This window comes from Falco biarmicus, chromosome 4 (genome assembly GCF_023638135.1).
Source record: "Falco biarmicus isolate bFalBia1 chromosome 4, bFalBia1.pri, whole genome shotgun sequence".
NCBI lineage: Eukaryota > Metazoa > Chordata > Aves > Falconiformes > Falconidae > Falco > Falco biarmicus.
This window is the reverse complement of record NC_079291.1, coordinates 54,668,740-54,694,406: the sequence shown is the minus strand read 5'-3', so window position 1 is coordinate 54,694,406 and position 25,667 is coordinate 54,668,740. Positions and strand designations below refer to the sequence as shown.

The 25,667-nt window shown below is 40.7% G+C and overlaps 1 protein-coding gene across 2 annotated transcripts; it reads right to left on the bottom strand.

Moving 5' to 3' along the window:
- Nucleotides 1-595: 595 nt before the first annotated feature.
- XRCC2 (X-ray repair cross complementing 2) lies at nucleotides 596-15,138 on the bottom strand. 2 transcript variants are annotated; one of them, XM_056334265.1, is made up of 3 exons: nucleotides 14,996-15,138; nucleotides 10,378-10,459; nucleotides 596-4,622 (listed from the first exon to the last, which is right to left on the bottom strand). In XM_056334265.1, the coding sequence occupies exons 1-3, from the start codon at nucleotides 15,032-15,034 to the stop codon at nucleotides 3,907-3,909; spliced, it is 837 nt and encodes a 278-aa protein (XP_056190240.1). In that variant the 5' UTR covers nucleotides 15,035-15,138; the 3' UTR covers nucleotides 596-3,906. The 2 variants fall into 2 exon arrangements, with proteins under 2 accessions (XP_056190240.1, XP_056190241.1); XM_056334266.1 differs by lacking the exon at nucleotides 14,996-15,138 and adding an exon at nucleotides 12,041-12,571.
- Nucleotides 15,139-25,667: the final 10,529 nt, after the last annotated feature.

Here is a 25,667-nt window from a genome sequence, read left to right as displayed (position 1 = left end):
CAGCAGATCACGCTGATGTATTGTACTGATACTCCTTTCCCTGTCTGAAAGTTTTTTCCACTGCCAAAGTCTTCCAAGCTCTTCCAGTGATTCCCCTTCTTTAGAAAATACATGGGTCCTATGCTACTCTATAGTTCTTGGAAACATTAAACATGTCTGCAGCTTTTACACAGGTGTTCACTGCAACTTCCTACACAAGTTGAAGCTCGGTGGCGTGGCATGGCTTTCTCCTGAGGCGGGTATTAAGTTTGGCATAAGGCTTGCTGATTGCAAAATGATGTCACCCGGTACGATATTTGCATTATCCAAAATGTATCTGAATAAAGAGGTTCAAGAGACAATTATTACTGCAGCCACAGAAAATAACTCAGATGTCATGTTCCTCTACAGGACATGGTCCGAGCCTTATGTCCAGCAGCCATCAAAATGGTATTGTCTTTTGCCTTTCTGCATTAGTCTCCAGTAAAAATACAACTGCAGGTGTGCTTTCCACACGAGAACCTTTATCTTCTGCCGTTTCCAAACACTATGGGAAATTAAGTGGCTGGAATCAGTTACGTAAGAAAAAGGAAACTTGAATTCTATGCGCAAGTACGAAGTTAAACCAAGCAAACTGTTATTTGTATTTCATTTGCTCTACAGAAACATCTAGGAATACAAAGAACTTTTTGCTGAATATAAAAATCACATTTTCTTTCCAGGTGTCCACAGAAATACCAGTTTATTTTAAAATAAACATAAAACCTGCAAAATACCTTTATTTGCTTTTGCTAAGAAGCACTCTCATTATTAAAAGGATGGAGAAGAAAGAGTGAACTAGTTCCTCTTTATTTCAAGCTTGCTGCTTTAATTCAATGTTGCATATGAAGCAACAAACAAAAATTCTAAGGAATGTAAAAAGTTCCTATGCCTACAAAAGCCTTAATAATACAACACGGAGCTGAAGAACAATGACACTGACATGAAAGGATTTTCATTTCTAAGAAATACCTGGATAACTTAAGAGTTCAGGAATATATGCATTCTATCCTCCTACTTAATGATATGCGGTGGCACTTAACGTTTGCAGGGCTGATTTCCAGCAGCACAGATCTACTAACCCAAAACGCGCTTCCTCCCTGGGAAAGCGAGCTGCAGCAGCAAGGTCGTGCCAGGTTAGACAGTGGGCTGGAGACTGGGCGGTAACTTAGGTCTAGGTGAAAGAGGAGAATGTGGATTTAATATTATATACTAAAGATAATGCTACATTTAATATACTGTTCCTGATTCCTGAGGACAAACTGCATTCTCCACTAACTACAGTTTCTACATAGTTTTAATGGAGAAAATTCTCCATTAAAAAATGGTAAAAATAATTTTTAATACCCATGGTTCATTAGGATACAAGCAAAATCGCTGCTTCCCAGGTTCTTTATCACTGCATCTTTCTTAAGACTTGTATCCTAAAGGTTCATTTTTCCAAACAGCATAATTTTGGCAGAGGATAAGGTCAGTGCACTCCCAGATTGCATGCTGCCTATCCCTCCTACAAATTTACAGGGATATGCAGATGCTCAGCATCTCTGAAAGCTAGGCTTGTTACACATCTAAAACAAATGTGCAGAGCATGAATATTACAATTACCAGAGAATTAAAAAAATCTGTCTTCATTCAAAATAAAAATAAAACTGGGAAAATTCAAAATTTCCTGAGGTGCTCTTTTTGATCAATTAGAACTTTGGCTTCTTTTCAATTTAGGCATTTCTTTTATAGTACAATGCAAAATATAAACTACATTGTGAATAATATAAAAGCTTTTTTCCAGACAGGAATGCCGGAACATTTCCATTGTTTTTTTCTCAAACATATTTTTTAGCAAGTATGATTTTATGAAGCAGTTAATCTTCAGTGGAGCTGTATTCTCCAGTAGAAAAGGGGATTGTTGGGGTTTTTTGTAGTAGAAATCATGTAGTCTTATAATTTTCACATTTAAAAGTTCTGTAGTTCTACTTCAATCTTCTCAGTTTCTTTTTTAAAAAAAATTCAAGTGTGCCCTTTATAATAATTCCAAGTAAGCGGCTACTCATGTTAAACCATCTAACTTGGGTCCAGTCTAGGCTGAGGGGTTAAGTTGTATGTTTTTCATGTATTTGTGTACTTACGCAAGTTCTGAAATAAAATAAATAATGGTGGTGATGGAAGAAAAAGCACAAATGAAATGACAGTCTATAAAATCATCACCTCTGTGGAGATGTTGAAAAGGCAATGTTCGCTCATGTGTCACAGTGAAAGAACTGACAGCACGAAGAAGTGATCAGATGGAAGGTTTAAAATAAGAGGGGGAAAAAAGAACTTTACCCACAGAAAGAATACTTCTACTCTCTGGTGTCTGAGGTAGGACACACATTGTCTTTGCAAAAATCCAGCCAAATCACAGAGGTGCCCAAGTCTATAAACAACAGTATAGATCCACGCTTCTAGTTCTATATACAGAAGCCTTTTGAACTGTACACAACTGGGAATCCATATATACATGCGGCTTGGAAAAGCTGGCTTCAGAAGTTGCAAAATTAAAAGGCAAGTGTCTCTCAATAGTTTTTCAGGCATCTTCCTCAAAAAGATACTGTGCTAGATACTTCTTCTTAATATGCATTTTTGTTAATAATCTGTTCAATCTAAACTATAAAACGTGCTGTGCAACATGACTGAACGAATATTGCTGTGAGAAATATTTTCCCCTTGTTTGAGTAATTTAAATTTGTAAGCTAATGTAAGTTTTTGTATTAAATAATGTACTGTGTGCAATTTTCTTTCTTGTAAAGCACTTTGAAGCTTTCAAAGAGCACTCTAGGTTAAAAAATAATATGGTATTCTTTGCCAGAACTGTAGGGCATTTCCCATAAGTTCTGAATCTTCCTTGCCAGAATTGCAACATGTTGCATGCCAAATCCTGCACACAAATGTTCTACATGTGGCAAATACATACTGGTAAAGACCAGAGGCATGGCATTCCTGGATTTCTTAGAGAGAGTGGGGGAAGGGAAAGAAGTGGGAAGGAATAATGAGGGAGGGCAAAGAAAAAAAAAAAAGTCTGTGCATACATCTAAAAGAAAAACCCAGCAAAAAACAACCCCCCACACCCAAAACAACCCATAACCCACACTTCATTATTTCCAAAGACTAAATTGTTTTGCTGCATGCAGCAAAAACTCACAGGTACCCAGAGCTGGGTCTTTAGTTTTCCTTCAGTTATGGAAATCAGGTCTCCATTTCTGCAACAACTATAGATTCTTCAAACCCAGATGTTTGCAAGGGTCAAAACACCCGCAATCCTTGCTCCTCCAAGCACATGCTAACATAAGCAGAGAGGCTGCAAGCTTGGAGAAGCGTGGTCAGGATTACCACTATTTAACAGGCCGTGAAAATGACAGCTCTTCTTCAGGCAAAGTCGTGAATGCATTTCATACGCCCTGGGCTACTGGGAATAAACCAAGCCCACCGTATAAAGAGCAAACCCTTGCCTTTCTGCAGCCTCCCCCATGGACAAGGCTCCTATTTCTGTAGCTTGGAAGAGGAGTGTAAAACAGGGAGACCCAGAAATGAAGTCAATGCATTTGGCCACATACTACATTGGTTAGATTACTGAAGAATACTAGGGGTTTAAAATGTCTTTGGTTATAATTTTCTTGATTTAATCTCTTAATGCATTAAGCACAAACAAGTAATTTCAACGTGCCTCACTAGTTTGAACTGAACATCTACAGTAATTAAAGAATTCTACCATTTCTTTCACTAAATTTTAAGAAAATGGTGACAAAAATTCTTAATCACTCAGAACAACCAGTTTAAAAGGTACTAAAAATTACTTAGACCTCATCAGGCCTTAAGCATCAGGATTCACTACACATTTAAAAAAACAAACTGAAGTTAAAACTGCACTCCACATTCTGTAACACTAAATGAACGTTTTACTACATGGTTTCTTTTGAGGTGGCAAGAAACGACTGTAAAACTTTTGTTGTTGCCACAATTACATTGCCTAGAGAAAAATATCCTGTGGGTTACCATTTGTTGCCATGATTTGCAAAGATACGGTCTATAGTCTGCATCAGTTTCATGTTGAAGTTTTAAAGGAAAAAAGCTTTCTGCAGAGCTTGTAGATTTCTGCATAAGCGTCTGTGTTGTTGCAAAGAGGGCTAAGTGATGCTCTCTCACAAGCTTTTCAAGAAAGTTAGCACATTTCTTCAGATTCATCTCCTGCAAGTTAACACTCTCCCCTCCGTTGCTTCTGTCTATCCAATAGAAAGCAGATATGCTATCTAAAATCAAAAGGCAGAGAGAAGGGTGAGTGCAAAACATGTTTTCTAAAGAGTAGAGAGTGAGGAGTAACTGAGTGCTACTACTGCAGTTCACAAGAAAAAGCCTTCCCAGGCATTGCTTTATCATTTCTTCTGTCCTTTGTGCCAATCTGTTCTCAAGAATGGTAACTAGACGAAGCATATCAAAATGGTAGTCTGTATCAATGAACATGACTTCTACTTCCAGTCCTCCTCCTGATTTTGGAATGATGCAGCGGACTATTAGGTGATAAAGCATTTCCGTTTTTCCTGTTCCTTCTGGACCATGGAATTCAATGACATCTCCTGTTCAAAAACAAAGCAGCAAGTTGTCAGGCAAGAGCATTTTTTGCTCAGTTTTCTGAATCAATACTCACTATTCCACTAATCGGAAAACATTTTAGAAAGACAGATATGCATTAAATTGTTTAAATCCTGGTTAGCATCTGCCAAGAGAAATTTCAGTTGTCAAGGCAGGCCTCTAAAGTGAAGAAAAGCAACTGGGAACAAAGGTTGAAACGAACCCCTGCCAACAGCATCTAGGACATAGACATCAGTAAAAGGCTGGCAACTGGATTTCATCTATATCTTCACAGGTAGATGAAGGCTGAAAAAAAGAAAGCAGCTACACAAAAGTGGCTAAGAAACCACCTACTAACAGTATACACACAAAATTAAGGAATAAATAAAAAAGTAGAGGACAAGCAAAACAAAAAAGTTTGACATATTACAGGTCCAAATCATGTTGGCACATCTATTTTTATAGCACAGACTGTCTTCAGCATTTCATGTCTGCTATATGCTGGTTCAGTATCTGCATGTCACAAGATACCAACAGGAACCCATGACCAGTAAGGAGAACGCCAGTCTATTTATTTGGCACTTACATTCTTCTGTGGTGATCACAATATGAAACTGCTTCTTTTTACAAGGGGGACTCACAGATTCCTTCAACTCCAGGCAATGACTCTACTGTATGAAGCAAAAGATCTCTGTTCGCAAATGGACTCAGCCTAATGGCCTGATCCATGTGGATCAAGTAAATACATATAACATAAATCTAGAATGTTAATTAAAAAAAGCATTGTGCCTCACTAGGAAACCAGTTCTTTTGCTGGACGTGAATAAGAGATACTCTAAAGTCTTTTCTGAAGTTGCCTGATGTCTCTTATCAGAGGAAGACTCTAAAAAAAGTTAATTTATTAGTCACTCTTTATAAATCTTTGATTTTAGAAAATGGATTATTTATTTATGATATTTTGTGTTTTAGGCAGAAGGGTAAAGGCATGAAGTAAGGAGAATCACACAACTGTAACTGCAGGAAGGTGAGAGATTTTTATGGTCTTGGCAAGTGCAAATGGCATAACAGCTTTTCATAAGGGGGATGCAAGAGTAGAGAATTAATTGCAACTTTACTTAAACATGTTTGTGCCTGCCTGAGTTAACAGGGTTTTTCAAGTCATTACTCAACTTCCAGAGGATGTCCTTGTTCATAAGTGCGTATAATGTCAAGATGCAGCTTGGGATGAGGAGCAGCGGGTGGTGGGGAAGAAACTAAGCTCTTACTTCAAAGCAATTTACACCTGATGTGACAATTCTATCCATTTCAGTGACACTCAGACTGCCTGCCCCTCCATAATGAAATTCCTGCTGCTCCACAACTGCAGTTCCGCTGTTAGGAATTTCTGATACTTTGAAATTTATTAAAAAGCTTGATTGCCTCCCAAAGCCTTATCTGTTCTGAATGGCTCTCCCCACTTTTGAGAAGAAAGATGACTACACTTTGTATGACATAAATCTTCCTTTTCTCTTCCTGTTCAGAGGTTGCAATGTTCATTCAACTCTGCCACTTGCAGCCAGCAGCTGCTCTGCTGTCACAGACTGTGCCAGTGACGTAACTGCACCCTGTTAGGATAAGACACCAGCTTGGAAGAACTCCTCCTAAATGTGTTGGGTAGGTCATTCCCTCATATTTTGTCTACTTAGATATGTTAGAACAATAGTGCAAGGCACCTCTTGTTAAGGAACAAAGTGTAGCTTCTGTCTGCTGCTGCCTTCGGCACAGGACTTCTGCCACCCTAATTGGCATTTCCAAATCCAGACCAGTAACTGAATCGGGCCAATATGCAATACAGATTACTTCACCTACCTTTACAGCAAAATAGGACTTGTTTCACAAAAACCATCAACGCTATATGGCCACTCAGAAGCAGCAATGGGCAAATCCGAGTTACTGTTTGGCAATAATTAAAAAGAGTTATTCTGTGAAATAAATGCTTGACTTCATCCATTTGAAGATGTTCTGTCAGGATGCCCGTGTGTTACAGAACAGCATTCGATGAGCTTCTATTGGCAGAACTAACAGATTTATTTAAGCAAAAACTCTAAGTTGAATGAAAAATCATTCTTAGGAGGTTTTGTGGTCGTGGTTTATAAACTTTAACAGCAAGACAGCTAAGCACCCTTCAAAGCTTTTTCAACATTACTTGTTCATCTGAAAAGAGTTAACAGTTTAGACTGTAAGAAAACCCCAAGAGAACTGGGGATTTCTGTGCCTTCATGATTATCAAAAAGGCTGCCCACAAGAAGAACGGATGCAAGACAGAAGCCATTTATAGCAACATCTATAAATGTAGGGTTTCATTAAATTAGCAACCAGGCTGTTACAGTAAGATAAGAAGGAAAATTCATCCTCCTGGATCAGAGAGGACAAACCATGACACAGCAGAGGAGGAACTGTGGCCAGCAATGTTTGCAAGAAGCCTCTGACACCCTCACAATAGGTCACGGAAGAAACTTAGTTGTCAGTACTGGCATCATCATTAATGTCAAAATAACTTTGAAAGGAGGATTCGTAAAAAGACCCTATCACAGGATGAAAACAGTCTGAGAGGCAGAGTTGGAGCCAACACTTTAACATGGAAGAAAGATAATGAGAAATTTTCCTATTAGAATTGCCCAACGTTAAACGTATCAGTAAACGAAGTTCCATTAGCTTGGCAAAATGTGTAGAAAATGTAACTGGGTTAATAAAGACTTAAGTGCAAAAATTTAACAGATCAAGATGGATAAGGAGAATAATTTCACATGAAAAGCAGCACTGAAATTCAAGAAGTACGTTTTAAGCAGTCAACCAACACACTGCTTGGCCATGGTAGATTGAGCTGGCAGACTATGGGCAAACTGAAGAGTACAACAGTCCACTGCTATTCAGTGGCACACAGGATGAACTAAATGATGTTGCCTAAGTGTAAATATTCAACTAACACTAATATATTTTAACTGAAACACTGTGCTCAGTCCTAGTCACCAATTCAGCGTTATCTTTTGAATGAGAAGAGCCTTCAAGTTTTGTCTGTAAGCATTTACACTAGCAAACACTGGTTACACTTATTTTCTGACACTGCAGTTACAAACAGGCTATGAGAATACTCAGCAATAACTCTGCAGGTTTCACATCGTCAGATACCTTGAAGTTACTGGACTAGTAATTTACGATACTGTTCAGAAGCTGTCACTAATATTTGTACCATGTATAAGTGAAGTAGAAAGGCCTAATATTTATTCCAAGGGAATCCTGGGTGTCATACTATTGCTGAACATCAGAGCTTTATATTGACACACACACCTTCATAGCAATGGCACAGGAGAAATATGACTGGCAGTAGTGGAAGATTATTTAAAGCTCCTGTCACTTTTGCTCCATTCCAGAAGAGCTTAAATGGTACGTAATTAATATGCTTATGTGTTCCTAAATATGCAAGTCCATCATAATTAAAAGCAGTAACTAGAATATCACAGCATTACCTGTATTAGCTGTTCCTGACATACATGTTAAGAACACTTAACTACAATGTAACCTTTGGATAGTTTTTTGAAACTTCATATATATGTTTATTTATTTCAAATAGCATCAGGAAAAACAATAATTTAGGTCTTTGCATTGCTTTAATCACAGCATTTTGGACTAAGAGCTGTTCCATACGGACTTCCTGGGCAATATATTACAGTATTCCACAGTGACCTACTCAAAGTCAAGTTCATGACAAATGGAGAGGTAGGTCTTCAACACAGGTTTAAGACTGAGTAATGAGAACACACATCAAAATAACACATGGACTCAGTTAAGACTGTTGTATTAGAAGACAAAGCAAAAATGTAATAAAAGGTGAAGTTCATTTACATATATATAGCTGAAGATCTGTTCTAATGTTAGGCGGCTTCATTAATGTCAGCCAAAAAGTACGACCAATATGGATAACTGATGTCATTTGTTAAAAGCAGAAGAAAAATAAAGTGCTTCAGAAACTCAAAGACCGTGTTGACACAGAGAAACCAGTGATGAATTTAGAAGGTTTACAGCCATCTTAGAAGTGAGGCTCTGGAACAGTCTTTGGACAGACAAGAACAACCTACATAGCTTTAAGATCAAAGCTGATAAATTGATGATGGAGTTATGTAACACCATGGACTGTGACAGCAAGGGCAATTATTGACCCTCAGGAAGGCTTCTTACAGTCTGTCTATCAGAACACGGCCAATTTAGTCTCAAACATTTGTTTCTTGTGTGTAAATTTCATTTAAAAAAACCCCAAACAACAGACTGAAAGACCAGCGTTTTCTGTTGCTGCATTTCTTAAAAACAAAAGTACATCTCTTAAAAAAAAAACCTGTTAGGAATTCAGGAGACTTGTGAAGTACATACCAATTTCACTACTGGTTCTTAATTCTTGTGGGTAACACAGCAGTTCAGAATTAGAGGGTGTATTTAAATAATCTCTGCTCCATTTGCACTGGCTTACCAGTATTTCTCTGCCCTTTATCCGTTACATTGTATTTGAAATTTTCTGGGGCAGGAATCAGATATTGCTAAACCCCTAACGTATTCTCAAGTGCTGCAAAATAATACATGAATAGTCTCACAGTGACTGCATTTATAGACTAAGCATCATCTCTCATCCAATTATCCTGATTCTTTTTATTGCTTTTTCTGCTGTTTCTTCTGAACCTTCTATAATTTGTGGGAATTCAAACTGCAGACAAGTATGTTGATAACCACTGCAGCCACATACTTTTCATATGAAATCCATTTATTCATACATACATTCAACTATAGTACCTTGCAGCATGATCCTTACAGTTCACTATTTATATGGCTTTTTTACTATGTATTTCTAGCTTTGCGTAATCAGAGCACTCTCTTCCATTTTGAAATCCATAAAACTTCATATGATCTGGTAAACCTGTCCGACTTCCTGAATAATCAAGGGATTACTAAGTGTGATAATTTCTGTTTAGCTCAGTAATTTCTTTCATTAAAGCATGCAGTCTTGATCTTAGAAATTCCTGCTAGAAGAATCTACCTTAAAGTTGTTGTACTGGTGTCATTCGGAGGTAGCACAATCTCTCCAGTTTGAAATTCTTACTTGTTCACTAAAGGTCTATATAAGCCATTTCAATCCCAACATCACTGCACACTCATTCAGCTGATTAGTACTTATGTTCATAATGGAACTGTTTCCAAAGTGCCACCTAAGTATAATTGGGATTTTTCAGGCCAATGAATGGCTTGATGACTTGGCTTTATTGAAAAATCCTCTTTGCTCATGCCCTTTTTCTAAATGATCTAAACCAGTCCATATCACTGAAGTCTTTGCTATTTATTGAACCTCAAGTTCTTTGCAAATTTCTGCAGTTATGACTTTGGGGTGGTTTTTTTAGACCACGGATTAAAAAAAAGAAAGAAAAAATGAAGAGGTTAAATGACAGAATCTAGAACAAACTTCTGAAAAACTACTAGAAACAGACCAACATGGTTGGTATTTACTCACCTACACTTGTGCTTTGATACGCATTAAGTACATTTTAAAGTCCATTTAATAATGTTTGGAATGGTGACTGCATTATTTCATTTTATCTAGTTTGCATAAAACTACATCAACAATTAAAATTCTGAATTCAGGGCAAAAAGATCTACTTGTACGCTTATCTCTGCCATACTGCTATGAGAATAATTTTACATGAACATTTTTCCATAAATGGGGTAAAGACACATTTTTACCATGAACAGGAGATCCTTCCTCGGCAAACAGATAAGGTTCGAGATTCTTCAGAGAACCTCTACCCTCAAGTCGTGCAAGTAGCTTTTAAAGACAAGACAAAAGAGACATATTGTTAATCCAAAATAATGGACCTTGTGAATCAAATTTAAAGGATTCTAAGAACTGAGAGTTTTCCATGACAGCCTTATCAAAAAATTTGTCTGATTTTGAAAATGTTTTCATAAATACATCTGGAAAGCTATAGTCTGGACTACAGCAACAGTAGGTTCCATCTTTACAAACACATTCAATGGTAACAACGGGTATATATACATTAGGCAAAATAAAGCTAAAAAAAAAAACCAAAAAGAAAAAGCTGCACAGGTACACCAGCAAGAGGGATCACCTCTGGTATACAGCAGCACTGCCATTTGACAGAACAAAGGGAAAGAAGATAATTTGTAATAACCATCATGCCCACAACAAACTACTGGTTGAGAGGTGAAACATTACCCCTCATTAGTCTCCTGAGTCAGTTCCTCTGAGTGTAAGTGAAACCATGTACATTTCATCTGAAAAGTTATACAGGACTCTTCTGGACTACAATCCCGTATCATCATAGTTACTTGTTCAAACAGAGTATGGATTAAGAATGATGAAAAGTAATTAGCCACCAGTGGCTGTGCAAGAACCTTTCTAAAGCAAGCTCGAATTTGTAAAGCAAGTCCACTGTAAAACAAATTAGTCCAAAGTTCATGGACAATTTCTTAAATTGACAGGTATTTGCATAGCAAGTAGACAGGTATTCACATAACTTGTGTTATTTGTAGTTCTGGCATACATCCATAAACCAAGAATGAACATTTCACCCAATGCCAGAACTGTTATTCCCTACACGTATTAACACACAGAGGAAAGGACACGAGCAGGATGCTCAGAGCATTGCCACAGCAGGTACCCTGGTGCCAGATATTTCATTCTCCAAGACACACAGCTGTTATTTAAAGATTTAAATGAAACAAATCCCATTGTTTTATCCTGTCCTCCTTAAAGGCAGTCACCAAGCAAACAGTGAGCACACACCTTTACACACTCACTTATCTTGCTTTCCTCCCTGCTGCATCAACGAGCAACATCTGTGCTGAATTGTCTTAAAAGTTGTTTAAATAGTTGTGCGTGAGTGTGTTTGCCTTTAATAGCAGAGTAAAACTCCATTAAATGGCCCTGAATTTACTTCAAGTGGTCACGACAGGAACCCAAGTATGACGTTTTCACTAACATTTTAACATTCCCTTCCATTAATAAAATGTCAATGCGTTTGTGTGTTCACACGTATTCAGGAGAATTTTCTGACATGTCCACTGAAGGGCCATAAAAACACTTTGACCTTGCTCTGGATCTGCGGATCCTCCCATTACATTTAATGCATTTGTGCAGCACAGAACACACTCAAGACTGTGAACTCTTGAATATTCTGGGAACCAGTAGGGTTCTGTGACCTGGACAAAGCAAAAATCCAGATGGACATATGCACACAAGAATACAGGAATGGATCGTGGGGCGCACAAACCAGGAGCTTGCAACTACCAGGAGGGCCATTGCAGACCCTATGCACGCAGCCTGCCTGTGCAAGCAACTGCCTGCGCCTGGCCCTGGCCCCCAGTGAGGAGAGGCTGTACCCACCTCAGAGGAGGACTGGGAATCCCTCATCCCCTCGCCTGGCAGTGGAAGTTGAGAGAAACAGGAAAACCACCACAGGCTGCTGCTTTCTGATGCTCCTTGTTTCGTAGAAAAGGAAGCACTGCTCTGCCACTCAGCAATCGTGGGGGCTCGGTTATGGGCGCTGCTGGGACCAGGAGTCACAACTAGTGCTGGTATAAACACATTTCTGCAGCCTCCTGCTCCCAAATTTATTTGTACATTAATGAATACATCCTCTGTAGTTTATTTCTTGTGGAAATTATGTCCCCCATCTCTTCTTAGACTATCACCTCTAAGCTTACTGCTACAGCACTGGAAATACACGATAGATTGATCGCTATCGTTTAAATACAAATCTGCAGTTATTTAAACGACAAGTTTATATATTCATTTTAAATAACTACAGGTGCTTACTCTGAGCACTGCTCATGTAGGTAATTTATGGTAATTCGCTGCTGATAGCACACCTGTGTTTTTATCAAACTTGTATTTACTTCCGAGTTCTGAAGCAGAATCTCCAAAGGCACTTGCCTCATTAGTGTCACGCTGGGAGCAACGGGGTTCCTGGCAGAAAGAGCTAACAATTTTCCTTCGAATCTAACAAAGGTTTGTCCACACTACAGCACAAGTGATGGAAGCAAAGCTGAGATGACACACTACACAGGCATCCCTCACCACCTCTGCAGTATTAAAAAGACAGGGACAACACGAGTTTTTCCAAATCAGCAAAAGCCAACTTGGCTCTGTTCCAGGGGAGGCATTTCCATTTTGCCTTCTCACATTTTCTTCTCTAATGAGAGGGAGGGAATCCACAGCATTTAAAGGGTAATATGAATGGACATCAGGTGTCCCAAGCTTTGTCATGGACAGCATACAGAACACAGCAGCACAGCACTGCTGAAGAGAGCCTTTGAGTGGGAAGAGCTTGGGGGAAAAAAAGAAGCCAAACCAATTTCGAATCAGGTATTACTATACTTCAGATTCTATAATTTAACTGCAGATGCTCATTTCTTCTTTCATAATGTTCTTTTTATTTTCTTTTACACAAAATACCACCTTTTAGCAACCTGCTAGTGGTAGGCCTTCACTCTTAGATGTTCTTCAAAAGTGTAATTATGCAAGAAACGGCACATATGTGCAGTTACGTGTAGAAAACAAACTATACTGCAAGAGTTAGGCAACAGTTGCACTGAATTTCATTAATGACAAGGCTGATGGGCCTCAAATATTTCAACTATGTCTTTTATAATAAAGAAATATGCATACAGACAGTCCCACTGACTAGTACATTGTATGCTTATACTATATTGGTTTCAATGAAGCTATGCATAAATGTAAGTATACATGTAGGTCTTGTCAGGAATGAGATATTACTTCATTAAAATGTTAAAGAAATTCAAATTAAATACTCCAGCTCTGTTAGAAGCTGTGAGCTAACCTACAGGCTATTTACACATACAAACCTATCTCGAGTACGAGACAAAATTTAATTTTCAACCACTATAACCGCTCTGTAAACTTTGGGCACAAAGACATATGCAAGCAATTTATCATTTATTTTATTGTGATATACCAAGGGTGTTTTGCAAGAAGTTCTAATTTGTTGTATTAATTACATTCAATAATAAAGAGTACAAGACTGCGGTCTCAGTGTAACTCTCAGTAAAATGTGATCTTATGTATGAGGCTATTTGAGGAAGTATTGTTTTAAATGAAGTATTTTCTGTTTAAAGGGCTTTTAACATTTCTTCTGCATGATGTACTCATTTGTTAACCTTTCTTAACCCATCAGTTATCAACTCCCCCCTCAATGAGGTTCGGTTATCCATTCCATCACAGGTAGTTGCTGCCATGTGCATTCTGTCTTGGCACAGCTCATGTGAGCAAATAAATGCCTTTACCCACTTGAACACAGAACACAACTCATGTTCTTAATTTGTGTATATTCCCTGATAGCAGACAGCTGCTACTATTTTTTTCTCCAGCATCAAAAGGGCTTAAGAACTCAAGTCCCCACTGAAAAAACAGGGTGCTTTAACAGGAAATAAATACTGATTATCACGTTTCTATGCTTTTATGTGCACTACTCAGCATATTCTGATAGAGTAACACACAAATTTCCAAGTAATTAACTTGCCGATTGCAAGGGGAAGTCACTAGTAAACGAACCATCCAGCAGAAAGGGGGGGGGGGGGGGAAGCACCCAACAAAATCCCAAAACTCAAACCCATTTTCCCCAAAGAACAGGAAAGCAATTCCACCTTCCATACTGTTGATTTAAACCAAACCTCCCTCAGCTCTTCTTCCTTACCGCATCCACTCCAGCGTTGGGAGGAGGGGGGAAACACGTTTATAAAGGAGTTACGGGCACACCTGCACAGCCCCCCCCCCTCCCTCCGCAGGCCCCAAGGCGACCCGGAGACCCCCGCTCCCCTCCCCGGCCGAGCCGGCCGCCTCAGCCCGCCGCCAGCCACCGCTGCAAACCCGCCAGCAAAGCCCCAGTGTTTCAGGCGCGGTTGCACACCCGGGGGCCTCCCACCGCCCCCGCAACCCGCCTCAGCGAGAGGCGCCCCGCCGGGCTCCCGGCCCCAGCCCCGCTCCCCCTCACGCCGGGGAGGCGGCAGGCGGGCGGGGGAAGGGCGGCGGAGGCGGGAGGGCGCGGCGCTGCGGCGCGGCCCCCCTTCCCTCACACACGGTCCCTCGGGAGGCTCCGCGGTCGCCGGGCGCTCCCCTCCGCCCGCCCCGAGAGGGTGGGGGAAGGGAGCACGACCGGGGGCGGGCGGAGGGGAGCGCCCGGCGCTTCCCCTTCCCCGGGCTGCGGCCTCGCCTCAGCCTCCCCGGCCCGCCACGGGAAGGCGGTGCCCGGCGGCCCGCGGCTGAGGGGAACCCGGCGGGGGTTGAAGGGGGGGGGGGGGGGGGGGGGGAGCAGCGCCTCACCTGAGTGCCCGACTCCGCCCGCCGAAACGCGTCAGCCATGGCGCGGCTGGGGGCGGGGGGAGCAGCGCGCAGCTCCTCCTCCAGGCCGGCGGCGCTACTGCGCAGGCGCGCTGCCTCGGGCGTCCCCCGCGCCCCCCAGCGCCCCCGCTCGGCCGGCCGGCGGCTCTGCGCGTGCGTCCTTCGGGCCCCGGGAGGGCGGGGTGGCGGCCCCGTGCTGTGGATTCCCTGGTTCGAGTCCCGCCCCGGGCTAGTGTCGCGCCCGCCGGCCCAGCGCAGCTTGGGATTCCCGAGGGACCGCTCACTGTCGCGAAGTGGGTGTGTGTTTATTTATTTTAAAGAACCTGTCTTTGTATAGGTTTATGAGATTTTCCCCCCCTCCCCCTGGGGCAGGCAGCTGACTTGGCGTGACTCAAGGGATGCTCATCCGTGACGCTGGGGGTAGATGTGACTCAGGGCAAGCTCATCCGTGTGGCCACGGTTAAAGTCTTGACGCCTGCGAAACTGCTCTTTGCAAAAGCCAGCTGTCCATTATGGCTCAGACTGAAAGGGGAATGGAATATTTGACTCTAGGTGGCCTTGAGCGAGCTGGGCCCACGTGGCGTGTGATGCTGCAGGGCAGGAGGTGGCCAGTGGCAGGGCCATTTCCATAAGACGAATTTTTGAAAACACTGAGGTAAAAGTAGCTACTCCCGATTATCTGCGTATGAAAGAGCAGTCATGATACCGTCCCTTTGGGTTTAGCGAGGTTGTTGGCAATACTTCATGTTCTTACAGTTAGGAGGAGAAACAGGTGGTGGAGTTCTTTGTTTCTTCAAAGAAATAATGTTTATATAAAAAGAGTTTCTGCTAGCTTGGTCCTGAATGCACCACAAATCAGAAAAATCTAACCTCAGGTGCAAGGCGGTGCCTTTGTTTACTCTTTCAACCCTCTTTCAGCCCAGAATACGCAGCTCCGATTGAAAACACCCTGTTGTTGCCACCTGACACTTAACTCCAGGTTGTAGGTGGCTGCTGCTGGCCTCCGCAAGGCCAGCCAGATCCCACCCGGTTGAACCACTACTTTTAGTGTCCTATCACTGCTCATTAAACTACAGAAAGGACATGGTCTCTTTGCACAGCCATAGTAGCTGTGTAGTATGGATAGTAGCATAGTAGTATGGACACACCTGCAAAATTATCAAGAGCATGGAAGATGGTTCTCTGGGGAAAAAGACTTGGATGGCTGCAGGGGAGGGGCATGGCACAAAAATGCAACTACAATACTACTGGTTTATTTTTGTTGAAGGGACTTGCTGCCTTGCATTTTAGAACAAGTCACCATAAGGCATAGACGACCTTAAGAGCTGCCTGTCTGTTACAGCACCTTAGAGGTCTGGGCCACGTTCCCTGGAAGAGTTCAAAAGACTTGTTAATTAGAAGTGATTGCCCTTGAAGCTGGTTGAACCTAACACAAGTAGAGTGGACTTGCTGTGACTTATGACAAAGACACTACTCACTGTATCAACCACATGATATATTTTTAAAAAATTATAGGTTCTTTGTTGCTGTTCTCCTCTAATTAAAGCCATCGCACTCATTTTTAAGAAGTGATTGCTACTTGAATTCAGAGACATAAAATATACAGCACACATAAATGCCAGTTGACTGAAACCCACTCCTACCTCATCACTCACCACTGCCTGTATCCCAGTAGGGTCCTATGGGAGCTCTTCTACTGCATGGGTGAACACAGTTTTGGTATTACAATCTAATGCAAGATGAAGTATCACAGTTCAGTGGAGATCAAGCAACAAAGATTCAAAAGCAAGAAGCTAAAACCACTGAATTCACCTGAGCAGTAGAAAAAAAAAAAAAAAAAGGATATTTAATTGCTTGACATGTTTACTACATAACAGAAATGTGTAAATCAAATACACTGGTCACCTTGATAGGTGGATTACCGTAACTACCTCTCATGTGTTGCCTTTGCATTCATTTGTTCCATACAGTGTGGCTGGCATTATGAAGTTAAAAAATTGATACTTATTTGACAGCATTCTGCTTTAATACAGACTCACATTTCTGCTCTTTTCATTTATTTGTCTGTACTATCATCTCTTTTCTTTGCAGATCAAAAGCTAGATTTTGGTGATGATGCACACTTAAAACTTTAACCCCAAACCAGACTTATTTAGATCTCTGTCTATCTAAACCCCTGCCCTCTGCACTTCAGCAGTCAGCATTGCTGGCATCTTACCAAATATGATATTGTAATATTTTCTCGAAGCTGTTTATGTATTTCTCATCCATTCATAATATTCTTGGTTTTCTGCCAGCAAAGTAAAGCTCTGCATCCTTGTTCCTTTGGAGAAAAACAGTAACACAGGTAAGTAGGAAAACTCTTCACCATTGGCTTCAGCAGAGCCAGGATTTTACCCTCTGCTTTTTAGGTTTGTGGTGGTTGCGCGGTTTGGGTTTGGGTTTTTTTTTTCTGTTTTTAAATTCTGTCTGCATTCTTTCATATTTCTCTGTAGCATTTCTGAGTGATACTGTGTGATCCAGGAGTAAAGGATCCTACCCATTCCTTACTCTTCCTTCTTAAATAGCAGAAACCTCCTTAATGCAGAGTCCTCCTTAATGCAGTACAGCTATAAGTAGCTCATAGTATCCAGGGACTGTATGCCCCAGCACTCCTGTTTCTACAGGCAGAAAATTAGTCTTCCTTTGTTTGGCATGTGGGGAGCCTGAGGGTGCCCCTCAAGCCACAGGCACTGTTCATGTAGCAATTCAGAAGCGAGAGCAATGACTTTTCTAATAGCAGAAAGATCAGACTCTAGGGGTGTGCATCTCCATCTTTATGAAATGTGTATTGTGGAGAAAATTCCTCCTTTCCAGTCTTGATTTTGAACATTTTCTACACTGAGATTCTGTATTTTCCACTGCACATGTTAAGACCTTCATCAAAGGTCTTATTTTGATATTTTTATTGTTTGTTATAATGTTTGTTTGTTATATTGTTTATTATTAAAAAATGACAGTGCAAGAGAGGAAGGTATTTAAAGTGCAGTTGCAGTCCTGAGCAAAATTATTTTTTATTATTTTTTTATTGTTATAGTTATTATTATTAGCTAGTTCATACATTCATCATTGCTAATCTCGGCTAACAGAAGGAAACTGGGCTGGGTTCCGGGGAAGGAAGGGCTAGCCCAGGTACCCTGGGGCTGTACAGAACTGAGTCTACTGTTTATGAAAACATTTACTTTCTATTTAAGAAGCAAAGTCCTAACTTTAAATTGCCAGTTGGTCTACAGTACAGAGCCAGCCTAAAGAATTAATACCCTATCCTGGAACAAGGCTGAAGGTAAGACCTTAAACAAAAGGGAAAAGCATGAAGAAAACCAATGTGGTGACAAGAAATTCAGGTTGTGTGAAGATGCTTGCAAAAACATACACCAAACTTTTATATTTGATTAAGTAATAGCTAAATTAGAAACTGGAATATAAATGTTTCCTCCTTGAAGCATTTTTTTCCAGCCACAGAGATTTTGCTCCAACATAAGCTTCATCATTTTGAGCATATTGTCACTTAATGTTCCCTCGCAAGATTTGTGTGGGTGATATTCCAGCAAAAACCAGTTCCAGACAGATCTTCTAGGTTGAAAACAGTTTGTCTCTGTTCATAGAGTTGAATTAAACCCTTTCACTAAAGTCAGCTGTTGTTTTTCTAATCAACCTCTATGCTCTTAAATACTTTCAGTCCAAACGTGACAAATTGACTATCTGAAAAGTCATTAAACAGAAGAAATGAGAGAGAAATGCAGAACTTCAGTCCAAGCAATAGAAAGGTCTCATTTCCTAATTCTGTCATACTGACTCCTTTGTGTAGTAATGCTCAAAACCCAAAAGGTTTACCAGCATAAGACGTCTCAAAGTTGTAGGTAGACCTCAAAAGGGATTAAAAATTAAGAATTAATAATAATAGTAAAAATTAAGACTTAAGGTAGACGTTGAATCTGTATGTGGCAAAGGAAATGATGAACTGCCCGTCAGATTATTTGCAACCTCTCTGTTGTGTGACTCCTCCAATTTCGCATTGCTGATTTCAGCCCCACTGTTCCAAGTTTCTCTCAGTGAGTGAAGTGATCTGTCACTGGGTTTTATTAGATTTTTTTAGAGCAGATGGCTGATTCTTTTTACCTGGAGAGCTGCCACTTTCTTTAGATACATTTCAGTTTTTATGGTAGTCTAATTTATCTGTTTACTTGAGAAATAAGTAACTTAAATGACAAGGGTGTTATAATTTCACTGACCTCAGAAAAGGTGATAGATTTGCTGCATAACCTGGAAAAAAAACACAAAAAGAAAAAAATTTAATCCATTAGTAGATGAACTGCTGGCCATGAAAAAAAACAGTCCAGGGCGTTATTAAGTTCTGGCATCTGTGATAGAGTTCCGTAGCTGGTTGCTGGCTATTCTGCTTTACATTTCAGCTTGCTGATTTACATCAGGAATAAACTTGCTCTGTGAGGCCATTCACCTGTATTTATGTCTAGATTTCTTATTCCTGCAGGTTGCCTTTTATCAGCTTGTATTCCTGACTTGGAATTACTCTTTGTTTGTTTGTACCATGTTGTTCTCTTCCTGCTGCTTCTTCTGTCCTGTCTGAGTAATTCTGCAGTGGCTCATTGCGAAGCTGCCAGATACTTCTTACTCGGACGTTAATCACCCAGATAAGGACGAGTTTTGTATTGGTGACCTGGCCAGGAGTGTTTTCTTGCTTGCCTATGGGGCACAGTTTAAGGTTAGCAACAAATAAATAAAGGCTTATAGAGAAGAGCACTTGCCTGCAGCCTACGGAGGGAGAAGTCTTGTGTTTGACCTCATGAACCTCCTTCACTGCTCCTGTCCCACTGACAGGAATAATGCAAATATTGCCCTAGTCAAACATGCTTGTGAAAATGTTCTCTGCCTTCTACAGAGCTGTTCAGTGAGGTATAAATGATCTTTCTAAATTCTATTCTTGCAAGTTCCCCTTTGCTTGAATGTTGATGCTCTTAAAAGTCCCAGGTTTTACAAAGAAGCTCTGCAGGCAGTATGACCTTGCTGAAAAATTAACACAAATCCTAGGCCTGTCAGTAGGAATGAATCAGTATTTTAATTAATTAGCTATGTATGCCACCCTGGATATGCTGATAGAAGACACATCCAGGTAACTGGCACCAAGTTTAAGCTGACCGATATTCCTTGGCAGGCAAAAGCAAACCAGGATTTGCCCCTGTGGTACAAAGAACTAATGGTATAGTTCAAGTGTGCATTTCTAACCATGAGATAAAGCCCAGGAAGAATAACTGTACAAACCAGGCCATTTCTTTTTTTTTTTCTTTCTTCTTTTTTAAAAACTGACTAGGGAATCCCCATTTTACTCTTTTTACACAAATTTAGCATTAAAGTTTCTGTTTTCTGTAATCCCCACAGACCTCCTGTCAGCGTGGAATATACATCTATTTCTTTTCTTTTTGATCTTAACACTTGTAAGTAATAAATAATTGATTGCCAAAGGAATTCTGGGAATATATTCAGCCTTAAATTGAGCACTAAACTATTTGCAAATGTGCTTAGGCACTAGCCCAAAAGATACATCAAAAGAATGTCAATTGGATATTGGGAAGTGAAGTGCCATCATATGTTAGAATTAGGAAGCATAATATATAAGTAGAGAGATAAGAGCTGTCAGATCCGCTGCCAGTAGTAATCCAAAAGGTATGTTTTTATAGAAGGCTATAAACTTTTGTTCAAGCTAGACCACACTTTCATCTCAGTAATGACACCCCAGACCTTATTCAAGGAATGCCTCGTCTACGCTGCTGTGGGTTCGCTGTTTGTAGGGTCTGAGCTAACCTGACTACACCTGCACTGCTGTGCTTTTAACAGTCATACCCCAATATCTGGATATCTGTGAATAAATGTAGACGTTGTATGATGTTGGTCTTGCCACTGCAACTAAAGCTTAAGTCTGCTCTTCATGGTGCGCATCCTCTTGGAATCCATTTACAAACACACAAATGACAAGAAGGTAATGACAAGAGAGAGTGAAGATGAATTTATTTACCAATGGTAAATCATGCTTGACCAACCTGGTTGTTTTTTATGGTGAAATGGCTGGCTAAAAAGATGAAAGGAGAGTGATGGATGTACTATATCTTCTCTTCAATAAGGTTTTTGACACCATAGCATTCGTATCTGGAGGCTGAGGAAGTATAGCTTGGATGAATAGACCATCAGATCAGTTGAAAACTGCCTGGACCACAAGGTCTGAAGAACAATTATCAGTGGCCTGACGCTCAGTAATCGTGTACCCCAGGGTTGATGTAATTCAGCATTTTCACTGTGATCAGTGAGAATGTGAACTCAGAAAACTTGTGTGTGATGCTAAATTAAGGGAAATTATTTGCACCCTGAACAATAGAGCTTCAGTCTGGAGGGATCTTCAAACACTTGTGGATTGGACCTTAAGACATTCAGTGGTGTGCGTGAAGCTTAATACCTGGAGCAGGTTTAACCTCATGCAGCAGTACAGACTGGGAACTTGCTGTGAAAACTGGAAGCTGAGGGCAAATTTGAGGGTAAGGGCCACAGTTTGCATCTTGGGAGATTCAAACTGGACATTAGCAAAATTTCTTCAGTAGGAGGACAGTACAGCACTGGAATACATTATGTGGAAATGTCGTGGAATCTCGGTCCTTGGAAGTTTTGAAGACTCAGCCAAATAAAGCCATAGCTGATTTGATTTAGAGTTGGTGATAGTCTGGCTTTGAGTGGGAGGTTGGTTCAGATGGCCTTCAGGAGCTTATTCCAGTTTCTCTGATTCTGTAATCTTTGCTTCCACACAACAGCTAGAAGAGTCACAAGTGAGTTTGCTTGTGATGTCCCCAGATCTGTTAGGTTTTTCTTGCCTAGAAGTTTCTTGCATCTGTGCAAACTGGACATCTGTGACCACAGGCATAGACCAAAGATGGCTTTGCACTGGCTTTGTCAGAAGCCATTCTATCTTCTGGTACTGTGGAAAGATATATCATCCGTGACATATGTTACATCAGCCTCAGAGATTCTGTTGTGTAGGGCAACATGTAGTAACTCTTAGGAAGTTGCACATGTGGAGTGTTCCATGGAAAGCATGTTGCACCCATGTTCATCTAGCATGCTTGTGGTTCTTCTGTCATGATGAGGGAAGATGGTCACAGCAGTGACATAGAATTGAATCAGTCAACAGTCTACTAATCCCTAGTTTTCCTATCAGAAAATACAGGCTGGTAAAAACCCAAAAGTTCTTGTGGACTCTCTTTTGATTGAATGAAAATGGGTTGGCTGGATTTCTCATCTTCAAAACTTCAGGGAGAATTTTTTTGGAAGTTGTTGAGACATCATAAGTTAGCAATTTCAATCTAAGAACTGACCTGTGAAACAATTTTTCTGCTAGATCTTAAAGGTAATTATACTAAGATATTTGAATTAAAAAGGGCCACAGCTGAAATGAAACATTTGAAAAATGTTCTTGTTGGCTCACTGGTGAATTGGAGTACAAGACTTTGCCCTTTTGGTTTTGAAATACCAAAACTCCTGTAGGATGGGAAGCCTCTTCATAAAGAAAATAGCCATCTTATGTTATATTAGGCTAGAGTGGCACAAAATAGCCTTGTTGTGGCTTGGGAACACCATCCTGCAGTTTGATTTCCTATATTCAGTGCATCTTAACACTAGTGCGAAAAGTCACTTTGGGATAAGTAGCATTTCTCTAATTTTTAAATGTATATACACTTTGCTTGTGTTCATACCTATTTCAATGCTTGATTTTCTGCAAATGTCCTCACAATAAGCTGCTGGTAGGAATGTTCACTGAAGCAGCAAATTTGTAAGTGAACATTCAAGTATATCCGCAGAAAATGAATTCTAAATATATACAGATGTATACGTACATTACAAGATTTTTTCATCAACTGTATGATCTGTGCGCTCACCTAAGCAGCGATGGCCTGAATTTTCTGATGGTGCATGTTTATAACAAACTTGCTGAGGGATAGGTTACAAAAAGAGACTTCTTACAGAAAATTTTGAAAAAAAGGTTAGAACTGAGATTTGGTCATGGTAGCCTCTGCAGAAAAAAAGTATATGATAATGTTCTTTCTCTGCAAATGTAGTTTTCTGATGTACATGCTCAGATTATGTAGATCATGAAAACATGGTCACCTCTTTCACTGCCGTAATCTTTGACAAATAGTGCAGCAGTGAATAGTGTTGTATTGAAACATTAACTGTGAAAATTAAACACTTCAATAAAATAAATATGCACAATTGAAGATTTTCAATGTGCAGGCTAAGGCTGCAATAGCCTGATTGCTTTAAAACAACATCAATTCAAGCTGCTCCTGCAAGACGCGATCCCTCTCTGGGCTGTCCATTCTTGCTGCCTCCTTTGGGCTGTGCTGGTGGTTGTGTAGTGAACTAGCTCTGCCCTGCGACCCAGCTGAGGGCTGATGGAGGTGAGAGGAAGGAGTCTACCTTTGTTTTGGGTGCTCAGTTCCCTGATGTGGAGATGGCAACATGAAGCCAGAGGTGAGAGAGGGCAGGACTGCCTCACGCCAGCAGTGTGTATTTAGGTTGGCCAAAAGTGACTACAGAGCCAGTTGCAGGGAGACCTCAAAGCACTGATTAATCTCAGTGGTTAATTTCTCCTCTGTGAAATTTGTGGGCTTAAAAACAAAGCCTGCAATTCTGAAGCACAAAATGAAGCATCCAGAAGAGAACACCTTGTTGCTAGGCCATCTGGACGTGATCCAAAATGGTTTTTGTGACTGATCCAACACAGGGCACTTTCTACCCTTTAATTTGTGAGGGAACTGCAATAGATCTGTAGGCTAAAAAAAAATTCTGTATAAATCCTCTGGTGGCAGCAGAGTTTCAACAAGAGTGATTTCACCCAACGTAGCAACTGCAGCAAGAAATATGTTACGATGCTTCCCAAAGACCTGCACGCAAGCACTGGCTTGGATTTATTAAACAGATGGTCAATAATGAAGAAGATGATCTAAGACAATGTGGAAAGTTGGAAAGTAGTAGCAGACTTGTGGGAGCTGCACAGCCCATGAGCACAGACTCCTGAGAAACTCTCCATGTCCACGTGGCATTTCAGAAGTTACCCACAATATTAAAAATTACTACAAGGATCCTATGCATCAAGAGCAGGGTTTCTGACACATTATAGCTATCAACAAAGGTCCCTGGATTTCTGAGAGTTGCAGTTTCCAGAAAATCTTTCTGTTGCTGCTGCCATCCCACAAGCTGATTTGTGTCTATGTTAACTGGAAGATCTGCTTTTTAGGAAGAGATGCAGTTGTAAGAGAACGAAGCATGGAAACATCTGCAAAATATGTGCATCACTTAAGGGGAACCACTGGTTTGAATGGTACTAAGGATGCTGAGAGCAGAGGACTGGGAAAGAATGGGACTGGTTTGCAAGAAGAAGGGAAATTTGGGCTGATATGGTTAGGACTCTGAGATTAACACCATAGCTTCTAATTGAACACAACAGCCACTAATATTGATGATTTTTTTCCTGAATTTAAGGATAATATGGATTATTTAGGGAATTACATAGTTATGGGGACCCAGAAAAGCTTTCCTCACCCTGTAATCTGGAGTCAGAGAATCACAGAATGGTTTGGGTTGGGAGGAGCGTTAAAGATCATCCATCTAGTTCCCACCCCCCTGCCACAGGCAGGGACACCTGCCACCAGCCCAGGTTGCCCCAAGCCCCGTCCAGCCTGGCCTTGGGCACTGCCAGGGATGCGGCAGCCACAGCTGCTCTGGGCAGCCTGGGCCAGTGTCTCACCACCTTCACAGTAAAAATTCTACATGTCTAATCTAAATCTCCCCTCTTTCAGTTTAAATAAAGTACCCAGAATCTTTCTCTCCATTCTCCTTTCCCTCTTGACATTGGCAAACAAAGCCCAGACAGACAAAAGCCTTCACCAGTGTAATCCCCAGCCCCCAAAATTAACTTAAAAGGTAGCATGGAGGTAAAAAGAAAAAAAAAAAAAGTATAATCTGTGTGATTTTACCCATTATTACACCCTGAAGGCTGTATAAGTAAATGTTCTTCACCTCAAAAAATTAGGTGCCTCTGAGGAATTAAACAAAGCTAGATAGATGAGGAGTCTCAGGGGCAGTGAAAGGGAATACAAATAGATTTGCTTGACTTCCTTGGAAGCGACTCTGCTGATGTCTTAACACAGACATAAATTAGGGGCCTGGAGAAGGAAGAGGAAACAGTCCTTATAAGTTTGAACAATTGTGGAGGTATCTATTGGAGGTAGAATTCAAACTTCATCTGTACCTTCAATATCTTCCTCTTTCTCTTGCGATTCTGTCTGGAAAAAATATCACATTTCACAATCCAAAGGAATCAGCCAACAACTGTGATTTAAAACATTAATTCCAAGCATGTCTGCTTACATATGACTATGCATTGACCTTTGTATGGCTAGATGAACTCCTGTAGCACTGCTTTCATGTATCATTTTATCACCTTTTATGATCAGTCCCTTTCATCCTTATGGCATGTTGTCTTGCTGTGCTTTGCCTGTGGGGTATTTCAAGCCAGGTAGCAGCTGGATGCTCCCCTCTTCACAGGCAGTTC